The sequence below is a fragment of the Anabrus simplex genome, chromosome 6, assembly GCF_040414725.1.
Source record: "Anabrus simplex isolate iqAnaSimp1 chromosome 6, ASM4041472v1, whole genome shotgun sequence".
NCBI lineage: Eukaryota > Metazoa > Arthropoda > Insecta > Orthoptera > Tettigoniidae > Anabrus > Anabrus simplex.
In genome coordinates this window covers 55,817,365-55,835,568 of record NC_090270.1, presented here as the reverse complement: position 1 = coordinate 55,835,568, position 18,204 = coordinate 55,817,365, and the positions used below count along the sequence as shown (strand labels likewise).

General features: G+C 37.8%; 1 protein-coding gene across 1 annotated transcript in view; it reads left to right on the top strand.

The window, feature by feature from the left end:
- The window catches only part of LOC136876089 (esterase E4), a 147,289-nt gene that overhangs the window by 103,492 nt on the left and 25,593 nt on the right, over positions 1-18,204 (top strand). The window contains exons 5-7 of the mRNA XM_067149744.2: positions 8,314-8,501; positions 13,085-13,262; positions 15,702-15,880. Coding sequence (XP_067005845.2) covers positions 8,314-8,501; positions 13,085-13,262; positions 15,702-15,880 — 545 coding nt within the window. The remainder of the gene's footprint in view (positions 1-8,313; positions 8,502-13,084; positions 13,263-15,701; positions 15,881-18,204) is intronic.

Sequence of the window (18,204 nt, the reverse complement as noted above, 5' to 3'; positions counted from 1 at the left end):
ATTATTAGATCGAGGAGCGTACGTGAGTTGGCAACATGGTGTGTAGGGTTAAGGGGTAGTATTGTCAAATTAATGGATGAAAACATCTCAGTCAATCGTTTTGTTTTGGTAGATTTGTTTGTCAAGTCTGTATTATAGTCTCCCATTAAAATCAAATGCTCATACCTGGGTGTTAGATCATGTAGGACTTCCTCTAGATTTGTAATGTTACCAGTCTTCGGTGGACAATACACCACACCAAGCAAGCACTTCGTCCCACGAACTATGAGCTCAACGAACAAGAATTCAGGGCTATTGGAGAACTCACTGGGGGATTTTAATATCACCTTATATTTCCCATCATCCCGTATATACATACCGACTCCTCCACCGAGCTTACCGCTCCTGTCATTCCTAACTAATGAATAACCATTCATACTAACAAGAGATGAAGGGATAGACTGACGCAACCACGACTCGGAGAATAGTACGGCATGTAGGTTGCAGGTTGAGAATATTTCAGAGAATTCCGGGAAATGTGGGAGAATGCTCTGAGTGTTTACATGAGCTATTTGTAAGGAGGTAGGGTAAGGCGAAAGAATGTCTTGAAGGTGATTAGCGGTACTTAGGGTGGGGGCTGAGAAACCCAGGTAGTGACCTGCTTGGGACTGTGGGTTGGAGAGGCTGAAACTAGAGGCATTTGTTTCCTGGTTACTTGTTGCTGCCAACTTAAAATTTAACTGTATATATAAAAGAAAAAACTACACTAGATAAAATTAAGAAACTAAAAATTGAAATTAATGATAAAAATGTAGGCTATAGCTACAGTTGAAATTCTGATTAAAGTTCTATACAGCAGTATTTAGTTTACAGAATGTCGGCTCATGGTTAGCGAATGCGATCGAGATCTTCGCGGTTTGACACAGGTATTTTACGAGTTCCCTGCTTAACATAAATTATGCCATCCTTCGACCACACGTTCTGCACACTGAACTTGCTTATAGCATCCTGTAGAAGCCGCAGTCTCTCTGGGGTTAGGTCCTCTCTAATTGTTTTATTTGTGCCCTTGAGTTTCTTTTTGTTTATAAACATCGCATTTCTTTTCCGGTACGAAACAAACTTCACAATTATGGGTCTTGGACGGCCAGTTTGACTTTTCCCAACCCTATGCGATCTGTCTATTTCGTCCACTGAGAGTTCCACCCCAATTTCACGAGCAATATCAATGACAATAGTGTCCGTGTTTTCTCCTGCAGTTTCTTCCACACCAAATACATGCAAGCACTGTCTTCTTTGGTACTGCTCTAAACTGTCTGTTTTAATTTGCAGCTCTCTTTTTAATTCCCTTATGGGAAGCGTGTTGAGAGTCTCCTTACTGCTCAGCGCTTCCTGCACTGCTTGCTTCACAATGGCTTCCATTGGCACCTCTTTAACTTTGGGAGGCATGGTTGTTTTTGTAGATATTTTGCTTCAGATTTCACTGAACACTTCACGAACACACTGACGTGAATAACTGTACTAGTTCGAGTAATGTATCACACTTGCGACTGTCAAACTGCTAAAATTCACCTCCTAATGCCGCACAAACCACGAGCCTAGTATTTCGTGACTATACACTATCCGCCATTTAGAGAAAGATTATTCCACTGAAGCTCATCTTGTAGGATTCCAGCAAGATATGGCAGTTCTCTTGGATTCAGGTCAGATGGACTGTATTGCGATTGACCTGTCTAAAGTATTTGATAGGGTGGATCATGGGAGACTACAGGCAAAAATGAGTGCAATTGGACTAGACAAAAGAGTGATTGAATGGGTTGCTATATTTTTAGAAAATAGATCTCAGAGAATTAGAGTAGGTGAAGCTTTATCTGACCCTGTAATATATAAGAGGGGAATTCCTCAGGGCAGTATTATTGAGACTTTATGTTTTCTTATATATATAAATGATATGAGTAAATAACTGGAATCAGAGGTAAGGCTTTTTGCAGATGATGTTATTCTGTATAGGGTAATAAACTGAAACGTCATCTCGATAATGTTGTGAGATGGACAGCAGGCAATGGTATGTTGATAAACGGGGTTAAAAGTCAGGTTGTGAGTTTCACAAATAGGAAAAGTCCTCTCAGTTTTAATTACTGCATTGATGGGGTGAAAGTTCCTTTTGGGGATCATTGTAAGTATCGAGATCTTCATATAAGGAAAGATTTCATTGGGGTAATCACATAAATGGGATTGTAAATAAAGGGTACAGATCTCTGCACATGGTTATGAGGGTGTTTAGGGGTTGTAGTAAGGATGTAAAGGAGAGGGCATATAAGTCTCTGGTAAGACCCCAATTAGAGTATGGTTCCAGTGTATGGGACCCTCACTAGGATTACCTGATTCAAGAACTGGAAAAAAATCCAAAGAAAAGCAGCTCAATTTGTTCTGGGTGATTTCCGACAAAAGAGTAGCGTTACAAAAATGTTGCAAAGTTTGGGCTGGGAAGAATCGGGAGAAAGAAGACGAGCTGCTCGACTAAGTGGTATGTTACACGTGATAAATATCATTTTTGATCCGTATTGATGATATTTGATTAGAATAATAACAATACATTAATTTATTAATTTGACCACCTAATCAATACAATACGTACTTATACTTATAAATTTATAATTTAACTTATTGTTATTATTCCAATTAAGTGGTATGTTCCAAGCTGTCAGCGGAGAGATGGCGTGGAATGACATTAGTAGACGAATAAGTTTGAGTGGCGTCTTTAAAAGTAGGAAAAACCACAATATGAAGATAAATTTGGAATTCAAGAGGACAAATTAGGGCAAATATTAATTTATAGGAAGAGGAGTTAGGAACTGAAATAACTTACCAAGGGAGATGTTCAATAAATTTCCAATTTCTTTGAAATCATTTAAGAAAAGGCTAGGAAAACAACAGATGGGGAATCTGCCACCTAGGTGACTGCCTTAAATGCAGATCAGGATTGATTGATTGATTGATTGATTGATTGATTGATTGATTGATTGATCGATTGATCGATCAAAGCTGCTAATCATGTGTTATCTCCATTGTCATTGTTTGGTCTGAAGCCAGTGTCCTTGCTCCGGTATTGGCTGCTATGTAGATGGGTGAGGGGAAATGCTGTAGGCAATAACTCTGTTCAGCAGCAAGGAGATGGGAAGTGTTGCTTGATCATCTTTTTGTGTATTAGGGAGTAAATGCATGACAATGATTTGATGAAATAAAGTTTGAAACTGAATGATGGAGTATTTTGCAAGACATTATTTGTAGTGATAAATAATAACCTACTAAAAAAATTCAACAGAAATGAATGTCAGATTGGTGATACAAAGCTAGAACAGGTCGATAATTTCAAGTATTTAGGTTGTGTGTTCTCCCAGGATGGTAATATAGTAAGTGAGATTGAATCAAGGTGTAGTAAAGCTAATGCAGTGAGCTCGCAGTTGCGATCAGCAGTATTCTGTAAGAAGGAAGTCAGCTCCCAGATGAAACTATCTTTACATCGGTCTGTTTTCAGACCAACTTTGCTTTACGGGAGCGAAAGCTGGGTAGACTCAGGATATCTTATTCATAAGTTAGAAGTAACAGACATGAAAGTAGCGAGAATGATTGCTGGTACAAACAGGTGGGAACAATGGCAGGAGGGTACTCGGAATGAGGAGATAAAGGCTAATTTAGGAATGAACTCGATGGATAAATCTGTACGCATAAACCGGCTTCGGTGGTGGGGTCATGTGAGGCGAATGGAGGAGGATAGGTTACCTAGGAGAATAATGGATTCTGTTATGGAGGGTAAGAGAAGTAGAGGGAGACCAAGACGACGATGGTTAGACTCCGTTTCTAACGATTTAAAGATAAGAGGTATAGAACTAAATGAGGCCACAACACTAGTTGCAAATCGAGGATTGTGGCGACGTTTAGTAAATTCTCAGAGGCTTGCAGACTGAACGCTGAAAGGCATGACAGTCTATAATGTATGTATGTATGTTATTATTATTATTATTATTATTATTATTATTATTATTATTATTATTATTATTATTATTATTATTATTATTATTATTATTATTATTATTATTATTGGTGGTGGTGGTGGTGGTGGTGGTGGTGGTGGTGGTGTTTGTTGTTGGTCTTCTTCTTCTGCTCAGCCCCCAACAAGCTTGTTTCTGCCTAAATTAAGTTCAGATAAGAATATCCTAACCCACATTCCAGATGTTTGGCATCAGAGTAGACTCTTGTGGAATTTATTAATCAGAATACGGCAGCTGAAGTTATGTTGAAATATGAACAGCTGACCAGTTGACGGTGGTACACAACAGGAACATTTACTCATTTTCAAGTGCATTTGCTCCTCTTGGACTTTTCACCATTCCACTTCTCTTCTTTCCATGTTTGTTTTATTTGAACAATTCTTCATTTCCCTGGTCAGTCTTTAGGTCTCTTGCTATTTACTCTGTTTTGGTCCTTCTCTTTACCTGTCCAAACCTTGATGTAGTACCGATTTCATTGAGAGTCTGTTTCACTTGGATTTCTTAATGGATCATTTTATTTTGGATCTTCTCTCATCTCGTTTTCTGGAGCAGTGACCTTAGGACCTTTATTCTGCAGTTTGAGGCCTGCTTTTATCTCTACTATTCATGATGCAAGTTTCAAGGCTGTTATTGGTAAGAAGTAGGCCTGATAAAGTGCTATTTTGGTTCTTATACAAATTTGATTTTTAATCGTGGAATTTTGTAATACGGTAGGACCGCAATAATCCAGCATGCCAATTTTTAAAAACTTGGTTTAAACAAGGGGATATAAATGAAAATTGCAGTTTTAACGTAAAAAATTAAATATGATATAGATGTTGATTCCCATAGGGAACCTGAAATTTGAGCAATTTCAAAAAATTCCTGCTTTTTATTATTTGTTGTAACATTACACAATTATATAGACAGACAGAAAAACTCACAATGTTATTTTATGAGCCTACAAGTGCTCGATATGTGCTCCATGAGTGACTATACACACACCAACTCTATAGTCAAGTTTGTCCCACACCCGACGTAGCATGTTGCTGTCGATTTGACCAAAGGTGTTGATGATGTGGGCCCACACTTCTGTTAGATCAGCCGGTAATGGTGGCATAAAAACTGCATCTTTCATATAACCCCACACGAAGAAGTCGCAAGGGGTGAAGTCAGGAAAGCGAGGAGGCCGTGACATGAGGGCGTGATCTTCATTCCCAATACAACCGATCCATCTTTCTGGAAGTCTGCTCTTCAGAAAATCACTAACATCAACATTGAAATGAGGTGGAGCACCATTCTGTTGGTAGATGAAGTTCATGCTATCGGTGTCCAACTGTGGCATGAGCCAATTCTCCAGCATATCCAGGTAGATGTGTCCTGTAATGGATTTTTCAGTGAAGAAGAAGAAGGAACTGTTAACTTTAAATTTCGAGATGGCACAGAAAACATTGAGCTTGGGAGAGTCACGAACATACTGCACACAGGTACTGGGATTTTCAGTCCCCCAAATTCGTATATTGTGCCTGTTAACTTTACCACTCAGAAAAAATGCTGCCTTATCACTGAAGACAGGTTTGTCACAAAATGCATCATCTTCCATACGATCCTGAAAACTTGTACAAAACACAAAACAGTTCACTTTGTCAGCCGGCGACAATGCTTGGAGCAGATGCAAGTGGTAAGGGCGCAACTGCAATCTTTTCCTTACGACTTTCCAAACAGTCGAACGAGGCATGTTAATTTCCCTGCTCGCTCGATGAGTTGACTTTTGCCGGCTACATTCAAAACTGCATCGCACACGCTCAACCGTTTCTTCAGGCTCGCTAGGCCAGCCTGTTGATTTTCCCTTGCACAGACATCCCGTGGTTGTGAACTGTAGACACCATCGGCGAATGGAGTTGGCACTGGGTGGATCTTTCCGATACTTTAGAACAAAGTTTCGTCGCACGGTTGTCACAGATTGGCTGGAATGAAATTCCAGAACAGCATACGCTTTTTCATTGTTAGTCGCCATCTTTGCGGTAGAAGACGCATCATGTCTGTCGGATGTTGCAACTGTTGCGCTCTCATGGGGTTTGGGGGAAGCATAATGTATGGAGGGCTATTCAGACAAAACTTGAGGGATACTTGCCTTACAACATCAAACACCATCACCATATCTCTAATAATATGGCTAGAAATAATTGACAAAACCGCTCGAATCATTTGTGCACACCCTGTATTTGTCCCGAATGAGTAAATTTATAATAGCAATATAGTTCGTCTGTTATGGGACATTATAAATTTCCTAACTAACTCATTCCTGGTTGTCAGTGTTTCACCCCAGTGTGCTAATTTGGGCTCATCAGTTGGTAAATAGCGCACCAACTAAGGCGCATGGCTAGTGCACACTCTGGAGGCCGCTGTGTAGCATGTTAAAAAAATTAAATACTGTAATTGTTATTTATTAAACACAACGGAAGATATTGCAGTACAAAAAGATTAAAAGTATGCAGTACTGTAAGAACAAAATTGAATTAAAAATCAAATACTGTACTGTACAGTTAAAACAGTTTAAGTTTCAAAGTTTAGGAAAGTTCAATATAAATAATTGTTGTACACCTATTATAAAATTAAAAAGGATCATGGCTTTGAAAAAGACAAGAACAAGTTAATTTTAATAAAATAAAAATTGTACAAAGAATTTGGTACAGTTCAAACTGAATCATTGTTTATAGGTCTAGCATAGGTGTCTGATGATGTTGAGGATGTGGAACATGTCGGACTAATGGGATAGCTTGAATTTTCTTCTGAGCCCCCTGAAACATTGTAGGGATATTTAACTGTTTCTTGGATTGAGGTTATTAAAAAAAAAAAAGTATAATGTGGAGATGCATAATATCAGAAATGTTGTATTGCTGGCTCCTTTCTGCAAATTTCACGAAGGTGTTTAAGGCTTGTGAAGACTCAGCACATGAGATGTTCAGTTTAGAAAACATATTCACTGTACATACAAACTTTTCACTGTGCTGTAGTATATTTGACAATTGTACACACAGCCAAACTTTGACACAGTACAATAAATTTATTAAATAACTATTTAAAAAAAATGGTGAACGAAGAATTGTAGTGATACAATAATGAAGCCAAGATGGCGACTGGGTGATGCTGCCGATAGCATACTCGCACAGTGAGGCAGACAGTAGTGACTGACGAAATGCCGAACGGTTCCGAAATCTCCCCAAGTCATCCGAATGTACTGTCAACTGTGCCAAGTGCTAAATCCCTCAAAACACGGGGAAAAAGCTATTTCTGATGCGTGCCAGACTATGAGGCCTCTGCCAGATTAATTGTGGTCCTACTGTAATATTGATTTTGAAAATGACGTGTGAATCAAGCTTTTTAAATGAAGAAAAGAGACCTTATGGAGGATGGAGAACAAGCCAGATACTGAGGAAAAGGGAGCCTAATGAATTTTATTTGTACACTTGCTTGTACCCTTTCCACTACATATTGTAAAGATTGAAATGAAGGATTTCATGGACTGTGGATGTTAGAGGTTTTTTTCCCTGCTCAGCATTTCCGCCTAAGTTAATACGAGAAAGATTTTCTTTTAAATGAAGAATGTCTGCAACTTCTTTGTGTGTTTAAATATTGCAAATTCACCAAGTAATTTCTATGTATAATAATCATTAGAGGAAAGGTAAAGGTTTCCACCTATTCAATACTATTTGTTGTAATCTTAAAAAAGTGACATACAGTATATATGTTTGTTGTTATTTTAAGGTTACACAAATAGTATTGAACAGGTGGAAACCTTTAGCTTTTGTTTTTCACTGTATTGCTCTTCAGTATGGATCAATATGAAATTTATTACCTATGATGATAATCACTTTCAACTGTGACAATTAGCCATTTGAATTTTTTTTTTTCACATTTCATTGGATGAAGATGAGTAATTTATAAACCCCCAGCTAATCTGTTCTTAGGAAGGGAAAAAAAAATTGCTGCTTTCTCACTCAAACTCAAATCCTTATTCTCTGGGTTGGTATATTAACCTATTTTGCTACAATAACTAACACACAAGAGGCCCATCAACCTCTTTAATGTCTAATTGAATATCTGTGGATACATATTTCAAGTAATTACAACATTCCTATGAAATTACTTGTCAGTACCACAGTGCTCTCTATTCATCATGTTAGAATTGGACTACTTTTTTTAACTTGGCAAAATTGTCACATTTCAGCTTGTGCCTTAGAATAACAGCTGTTTTAAGGGAAGGTATTCTTCATAGGTAATACAGAACTAACTTCTTACACAGGTCTGTTCCATAAAGCCATCTCCCAGAGTGGTACAGCATTATGCCCATGGTCCAGAGCTGGGTCGACAGTTCACCATGCTCACACATTAGCTAAGGCACTGGGCTGTCCCACTGAAAGTGCTGATCTCATTGACTGTCTCAGGAAACAGAAAGTAGAAGACATCATAACACAGGATAAATTGTTCATGGTAAGTACACCTGCTGGTGACTGATAATCAGAATCCACCATTGCTGCCTCTGAGACACTAGTTCAAGAAAAAAAGCAAGTAAAAAATGTGGGTACATGGGATAAAGGATTTTCTGGAAGGAGTGCATTGTGTGGTCACAAGTAACTAATCTCATGTTTGTTCTGTATTGAAGAAACAATAAGTAAGATTCTATTAGAATAAAATTTATTGTAGCCACGTATTCAATACAATACACCGTTTGTGGTGATAGGCTGAAGATGCGCAAAAACAGGGCGAAACATGTACCTGTGTAGTGTATACTTAGAATTTAATCACCACAAACGGTGAGTTGTATTGAATAGGTGGCTACAATAAATTTTATTCTAATAGAATCTTACTTATTGCATTGTGGTCATTGAAGTGAAGAACTACATTCTCTATCAAGGTGGAATATTGGAAATCCAGAAAGGCTGACAAATTTTAACTGTGGTCCTTTGAGGCCGAAACATATGTTTAGAAAAATTAATTGTAATAGTAATTTAAATTCCAGATAAGGGTAGAGTCGTGAGAGGTGAAAATTAGGAGCCTCCATGGGCCTTTTAAATATAGAACTGTTTATGTCAGGAAAACATGGTGTCTGAGTGTTTAACCAGAAAGATGAGGTGAGAAGTCTGACATTTTTTGAGGTCCTGTGGTTGCTTTGCATATATGTAGAGGCATGATCTTCTTGCATTAATTTATGCACTCTCTTTCAAAGGGGAACAACTTGTCATGATTTTTTGCAAAATAGATCTATTTGCTTTAATCTCGCCTTGTTGGGCTAAGTGGCTCATACGTGAAGGTGCTTACTGAGTCCAAACTGGTGGGTTTAAACAAGACATAGTCCGATGATATCTGAAGGTGCTTGAATATGCCAGCTTCGGTAGATTTACTTGACACATAAAAGAAATCTTGTAGAACTAAATTGTCAGCACTTTGGCATCTTGAAGAACTGTAAAAGTAGTTGGTGGGGTATGTAAATACTGTAATAACAATTATTATTAAAACCCAGATTTTTAAGCACAGTCAAGCAGCAAAATGTATGTCCACCCAACACCTGTCCTGTTCCTCTACAGGGTCAGGTATAAAGTGAAATGTCCTGACGTCAACCTCATCAGAGAAGTTAATGAGATGAAATGAATGACGTGATATATGATGGTAGGAAGGGGGAAGGTGAAACGCAATGCCAGCACATAGCCTACATTTGTCAGTGGAGAATGCGAGGCTTCACTTACCAAATGGAGATGGCGGACTTCATCGAACTGTGACTGTCGCGAGCAGTTGTGATAGTACATATATCACACCCCAGAATTATATGTAGAAGTTAGAGATATATTGTCAGTATTTGATTTTTATTATTATTATTATTATTATTATTATTATTATTATTATTATTATTATTATTATTATTTCATTTGTATATTTTGCCATTTATATTGGTAAGCTGGAAGATATCCACATATGTAGGTATGAGTAATTTGTTTTGCATGAGTGGGAAAACATTGCTTTAATAACTCTGGTAATTTGAATGAGTCATATGGCTACCCCAGTGTTTGTTGTGATGTACTTGTGTCGGGAAATTCATGCGTCATGTATATATCCCAGCCTGATGAGATGAGCTTGTTGTTGTATTAGGAAAATTTGGTGACTCATGGAATATACCCCAGAGTTTGTTATTGTCTTGGGAGGAAGAAGTAGTTCAGGGCTTGGGCTTGAGAAAAGGACCACCCATGATTGGCTGGCAAGCACCAATCCAGAGGTATCATCTGAGAGGAGGGGGATGTTGATGTCTATAAAGGTTGATCATACGGCGGCAACCAGAGACATTATGAAAAACATTGTACGGGTGATTGTAGAGGTGATTGTAAAGGAACGAGAAGGAAGATAACTACAACTACAACTGACGCACTGTACGGGAAGGAAGTGGTGCTGATACACGGTACTGGAGTGACACGGCTGCAATGGACTGGACTTCAAACGTTCGTGGAGCGTAGTCTTGTTCTGTTCGTGGAAAGTGACTGATTGTGGAGAGTGCTTGCGCATTAAGTATGGTAGCACTTGTGGCGGCCTAGCATTATATGTTGGTGAAAGCTATCTCAGACTTTCCATAAATTTATGTTGAGGATCGACAAACGTGTGTATATATCTTTACAACAAGTGTTAAAAATATGTGAACACAGTAGTACAAGGTACAGTATCTGTGTGATGTGATAACTGCCGATTATGAGAATCGGTAAGTCGAATTGATATAGAGACAGTTAAGGGTATTTATCTTCATACATGTACATTGTTCATCGGACTATCTACAAATGGTAGCTTAGTTCTCGCTTTCGTTTTCCCACGATTTTCATTATTGTTGTAAATATGGAGTCTTCCAGCAATATTTTATGTGTGTATTATATGTATAATGTTGTATGTTGATGAGGTGCTCATGCACAGAATTTGTTAAGAATATAGTTAGCTATTTTAGAATCAGTGTTATTGATGAACCTAGGTGCAGTTCCTACCTAATTAGTCGTTTTCAGGAGGTTAGGTAAGGCCTGCAGCAGATGTACCAGTACGCAGCATTATGTACACGCCCTGGGATATACAGTTTATCATGCTCTTATCTAAATTCGAGGGATCCATTCTGGTGAACTCTGGTGCCCATACTACGGACATTTCGGTTAATTATCCTTATTAATTTTATTAAGTTTTTGAGTAATTTTATTTATATATTTTTATTCATGATATTTATTATTATCATCAAAAAAGTTACACAGTTACAAACACAAGTATGAAGGATGAGTTCTCCATCTAATCAATACTTTATTTTACATAGTGTCAATTATTTACATAGAAACAGTACCGGTTTCGACCAGTAAATAGGTCATCTTCAGCTGCTAGAGAACTTACTTAATAGTGACTGTACAGAATAAACACTACTAAAATTAAAATTAAACAAGAATGCCATTAAATAAACATGATACCACTATTCTAAAATTACTTAATGTTAACATATATACATATGGTACAGTTTTGGGGTTAAGGGTGTTATTTTCAAATATTACATATATTGAGGCTGGAATCGGATACAGTTCTTAGAGTTGATCAAGAATCACTGGTATTCAGATGTCAGGTTATCTGTGTTAAAGCCACTATTATGTCCAATGGTTTATGAGAAAGCTTTCTCAGATTTTCTAAAAATTTACATGAGGGAACGCAAGTATGAAGAGAGGAGCACCCACAACTAGCTTTCACTGATTTCAGTATGTCACGCACAGCAACGTAAACCTCAATAAGGAAGTCTAATATAAACTAGCTTGTTTTTTATCATTGATATAGACTGAGTAAGAGCTATGTATCTGTAAACAGGTTATTAAACCTCTTATTCTAATGAATATGACGTCCCCGCATATTTGCGGCCCAACAATGCACCTTGTATAACCGTTGGACATGGTACTGGCATTTAACATTGGATATCTGAGCCTGACACCAGTATGTCAATGATTCTCCATAAACCCTAAGAATTGTATCCAATTTCAACCTCAGCAAACGGAACTTTTGTAATATGTGGTAATCGTGGGGCCAGTGTAAAACCCTTCAACCCCATAACTGTACCATATGTACATATATTTTAAGTATTTTTTAGAATAGTGGCACTTACTAACATATTTTTCAGCAGTGATATAGACTGGGTATAAGCTATGTGTCCGTATTCTGGTCGCTGAACCACTTATTCTAAGGAACACGACACCCCTGAATATTTTCGGCACAACAATGCACTTCAAAGATCTCATAAACCATTGGACATAATAGTGGCTTTAACACAGATAACCTGACTTCTGAATACCAGTGATTCTTGATCAACTCTAAGAACTGTATCCGATTCCAGCCTCAATATATGTAATATTTGAAAATAACACCCTTAACCCCCAAAACTGTACCATATGTATATATGTTAACATTAAGTAATTTTAGAATAGTGGTATCATGTTTATTTAATGGCATTCTTGTTTAATTTTAATTTTAGTAGTGTTTATTCTGTACAGTCACTATTAAGTAAGTTCTCTAGCAGCTGAAGATGACCTATTTATGGGTCAAAACCGGTACTGTTTCTATATGTAAATAATTGACACTATGCAAAATAAAATATTGATTAGGTGGAGAACTCATCCTTCATACTTGTACTTGAACTATCAATACGGACCATGAAACTAATAGATTACAGTTACAAACAGTTCACCATATTGCATTTAAATGATTTACAGGGCAATTTGATAGAAAATCTCACATCCAATGAAGCCATCCAGCAGATTTGCAGTCTGAATTTGAATTTTTAATCAATATTCCGATCTTGTGATCTCTCAGTATCTCTGTATTATCATTTTCTAAATAATAAATAATTATTAGTCAGTTGTTATTAACACTTAAAACTTTAGATGTGATGATGATGTTTTTTGTTTAAAGGGGCCTAACATCTAGGTCGTTGGCCCTAAAAACATAAAACATCTTGTTTTCACCCCTGCAGATGAAGATGTAACTATCATCACTTATTTACATCATACATCTGTCCTCTTGTATAGGAATGGGATGTAGATCCACATATTCCATTCCGTCCTGTGATTGAGAAAGCTGTCGGTGACGGCGAGGAAGCATTCATTATTGCTGATCCAATGGAGTTCATGATTAATCTGGGAGAGAAGTTCCACATCCCTTGGATGAATGGAATTACTTCAGACGATGGTGCATTGAAGGCAGCTGGTGAGTACTGACCATTCTGTTTATAAGATGTGTTTTCTTTAATCACTGTATTCCATAATATGAAAATAAAGATTTTGCCATTCCCCCTGAAAAATATTACTGCCAAACATGTTTACATATTCATGTAACAATGCTGATTGAGAGGATTGTGTAGGTGGGATTCCTTTACTTAACTACAGCACCGATCATACACTTTACTGAGCGAATGTGTGATGCACCCTAACACAGTGCAGACCAGCAGCTGTGAGCTAACAGCTAGGAACATGGGGGTTAATGAAACATGTCAACATACCGATACCCAATTGGACTTCTTAATCATAGAGGAAGCTTGGTGGGGTATCTCCTAATTTTTGGACCATTTGTACTTTGAAAGTATTGTGGTGGATTATCAGGGTTCTTTCTATTCAGAGAGGAAGTCTGTTTTACTATCTGCTACTTACAGTTGTTTGCAAGTTCACTTATGTATGGGATTTCACCTTGACACAGTTTGTGCTCGAACACACAGTCTTCTGGCATATCAGATTCCTCCTCTCCTCACGGCCTCTCTCAGAGCAGTGTCTTGCTAGAGCTGTTCACTTCAATTGTAACAACCCACACTGACCTCTGCGTAGCCATCTGACATACTTACTCCTCGCAACCATCTTGTAACCGCATGCGTTCACTCTCTGCTGATTCATTCCAGACTGACTGTCATTTGCTGGCTATGTTCTATAGAGAGTGTATCAAAACTCATCAGCAAAATTTCAGGAATGGATTCTTCATACACAGAGAGGTAAAAATAAAGTTGAAAAAAGGGTTAAAGTTGTGTACATAATAGATGCTAAAAAATGTGTTAAAACATAATGAAGGAAAGAAAAAAACAAAGAGAACATGACGGAATTAAAAAATTCAACATATACATATTTCTATCATTAGATGAAGTAATAATCAACTCGTTTAGGACATCTGCAGTGAAAAAAGGTTAAAGTTATTTACATAATTGGTGCTAAAAAAGGGTTAAATACTAATGAAGAAAAGAATGAAAACAAATAAGACATGATGGTAACAAGAAATAAGTGATTATGGCGAGGTTGTGGACCTCTTAGTCTAAAACTGCAGCAGTGTGTTATAATTAAAAACAGGACAAAATCACTGTGCTAAAAGTTCAAAATGACAGTCTGTCTGTCAATGGAAACAATAAATGCACACTTAACAAAGTAGAGAATACAACAATGCTAGCACTGTTACACGTGCAGCTGGTGAATCCCTGCTCCAAACAATGAAAAAAATTAATCCACTCTTAGAGAGATCTTGCAACGAACTAACTACATTCTCACCCTGCACAAATTGTGTGCACACGCGATGTCCGAAAGTGCCATGGCTCCACATGTCACAACTAATGAAATCGCAACATTTCCTATCTGGCAGCGATTCCCCACTGGCACGTGTAACCAAGTGTTAATGTCATAATTAGTCTCATTGCAGTATACAGTACCTCAAAGAAATCTAACAAAAGACTGACTTATTTGTATGGTGTGAGTCATGAAATAAAAACAATTTCATCAAAACAGTTCATTCCCCATGTTCACATATACACACAATGGGCAAGATTAGTTACTTTCTCATCCACATCAAGGTATTATGTGTGATTAAATAATTCATTTTCTTCCCAGTGAAGAGGTTAAAGGTAGTAAAAAATGTTTGGCACTCCATGTCGTAGTTGTTGGCATAGTAAAGATCTCTGGTGGCACACACTGTCACCAGAGAGAATTAAATTTACTCAGCCATAGTATCATTCTTTTACAAGTCTACTTTCATTGCTAGATAACAGTACAGTCAAACATTTTTATTGGTAGGCAGGTCAGCTGGAGGTCATCACTTGAGGTGGTCTTCAATGCAGTAGCCGATGCCATACAATGATAATGATGTTTAGTATTATTAATATTTATTACCGAACGGTGTGTCTGCACATGCCAAGCTCTGTATTGGAGAGATGCGTGGGTTTGAGCCATTGGCTGTCCTGAGATTGTTTTTCTGTGGTTTCAGATTTTCACTTCCACTTCACTTTCACCTATTCATAAGCCATAGGCAATTCTTTTCACCTCCTTTCCTAATTTCATTTATTATCATTCATTCATTTCTTCATCATCATCATTTGGAATGGACAACCTGGAAGGCACTGAATCATTTGAGAAGTGGAGTTGGTAAATCAAAGGATAACCTAAAAAAAATGGGGTTATTCATCTCGCCTCATCTCTGACCCTGTACCAAGAAACAAGACCAAGGGTTAGACATACGCACATTATTAATATTTATTGACATTGCACTTCCCTCACTATTCATACTTGACTGTTACACCACTCATAGACTCCTAAAACCATGTATTACACTGCAATTTTAATTCTAGCTATTTTGTGAGTGATTCATTTATGTTTATTCACACATTTATTCTTTTCACAGTTCTTTACAATTACTCTTCCTTGCTGAGAGATTTTAATGAAGAGTATGACAGAGTTGCTCCTATATCACTGTACTGGGGCATGACTTCACCAAATGTTCAGGAAGTCAACAGACGCACACGAGAGTTCTACTTTGGAGATCGTCCCATTGACGAGAATGCTGTGAAAGGTGTGGTTGATGTAAGTTAAGGGTTGGTTTCATGTTCTCATATTACTGTAGTCTTTTTTGTGAGTTACATTATGTTTGAAATGGTGAATACATTCCTGTTTGAATTACAGCAAACTCTCGATTATCCGGGCTAATCACCGGACATATTCGCACAGATAACTGAAACGCGGATGATGCGATATTGTGAATTTTAATGCACAACAAAACTTTTAATAATACAGAACGTACAATACTGTTTGAAAATCCAATAATGTCAAACAATTAACATATTCTACAACCACTTTTATCAATAAAGTAGGCCAATATAAAAATTACTTTCAATGATAATTATTGGTAAAACAATTTATGTACAAAAAAATATACACTGCTGCTTTTTAATGTTTCTAACTGTCTGAACACCAATCCCATCATCATTCGTTAATTTCTTTACTGATTCTCCTTTCTTAAACTTTTCAATTAATTCAAGCTTTTGTTTTAAAGTAAAAAGCACTTTCTTTCGCTTCTCAGCCATGACAGCTATCAAAGAACTGCTATCGAAATCTACAAGTTTCATCTCTGTATTGATATTATACACAAATACAATGAGAAGAAGACTTCCACCTAATCAATACTTACGTTATTAAATTAAAGCTACAGGACCGGTTTTGACCTTTCTAGGTCATCTTCAACTGGTCACACAATCACATATCATGCAATCATAAAACATTACTAGAACTAACAAAGAATGTCATACGACGATAACATGTCAAATTATTCTCATGATTGGGGGCAATTGTTGAATTGAAAGCTTGGTATTCACTGTTTTTTCATGATAACATATATAAAAAAACACATTCATAAAAGTTTGGATTGTTCATAGGCGTGAGTTTTTCTAAAATTAGGTGGTAGCTTTGTAAAACATGTATGGTAACACAGAAAGAGCAAGTGCATTGATCACAATTTGTTAGTCTTATGGAATATTGGGCTTGTGGGTTGCACTTCCTTGTTTCCTGAACTTTCAGTTGTACACTGTGATAGAATCTTCTTGCCCAGTGTTAACTTGCCTTAATATTTTTAAACCAATTAGTTCTGTCCCTGAAGTCTTGATAAATAGACAATATTATGAACACTTAATGATGACTATAGAGATGAAAAATGTATTAAAATTCAATGGCCTGCATTGTAGGTATAGATTACACTTTAAGATGTAAGGTTCTCAAGTGTGAGTTTTGTGTCACCATATATATATGAAACATAAAAACACTTGTCAATGCTGAAAAGCAATATATGAGATTGTGTTAACTCAGTTGAGATTTGAGCAGAAAATGTAGATTTCTAAAGCATGCACACATAAAATCTGTGCTGTTTGTGTTGGAAGGTAAATCATAACGTCCTGTATTGAATTATGCTATGTGGCTTTTGACTAGAGTAGAGGCTCCTTCCCTTCACAGTTGTGTATGGATGTAACGATTATTGCTGTTGTTGATTTGATTTGTACACAACGTGCTCCCAAGCTACACACATTCAACATGATGCCGCCTCACATCTTGACACCATCACCACCATACTGGTCCCATTCCACGATGTTCCTGTGGTTGTATCGGCTATCCAGTTTTCTCCAGATTAATGTGCGACGGGAATCGTTCTGCAAACTGAAGTGGGATTCATCTGTGAAGAGCACATGCCTCCATTCATTCATGGTCCAGTTTCGACGTTGACAGCTCCACAGTAAACAGGCCCGTCTCTGTGCTGGAGTGAGCGGGACGCAAACCGCTGGACGTCGGGCAACTGTTCAGAGCCTCTGGTACACAGTTTGCTAGGAAACGGCAACCCCTGAGACGGTTGCAAGCTCCGCCGACAATTGTCTTGCTGGTGCACTCCAATTTTGTCGGGCGGTTAAGGCCAGATATCGGTCCTGCTGTGGGATGGTTACCCTTGGTCGACCTGGTACTGGCCTACGACTAACATCTCCTGTGTCACGAAATAGTCTCCAAAGCCTGGAAATGACACTTTGTGGCACATTCAAGGATACGACAACTTTGTTTTGTGTCTGGCCTGCTTCAGGCGGCCGAGTATTCTACCCTGCAAAACGGGGTGCAAATGGCGGTGTTGTGCCATTATGTTGTCACGTTTACCATGAGGCTACACTCCGCACACTATAACAGGGCAAACACGACTGAGGGAATATGGGGTGCAGGCACTGGCTGTGTTTACCTTGCGGTTACACCGCCAGTCAAAGAAGGGAACACTCCTTTCCTCTACAGAGCGAACAAGTAAGTTGGTAGGTGTATATGTCATGCAATTTGTGGTCTATTTCTTGTTGCCCTGCTTACTCGTAACTTACGCTTAACTTTTG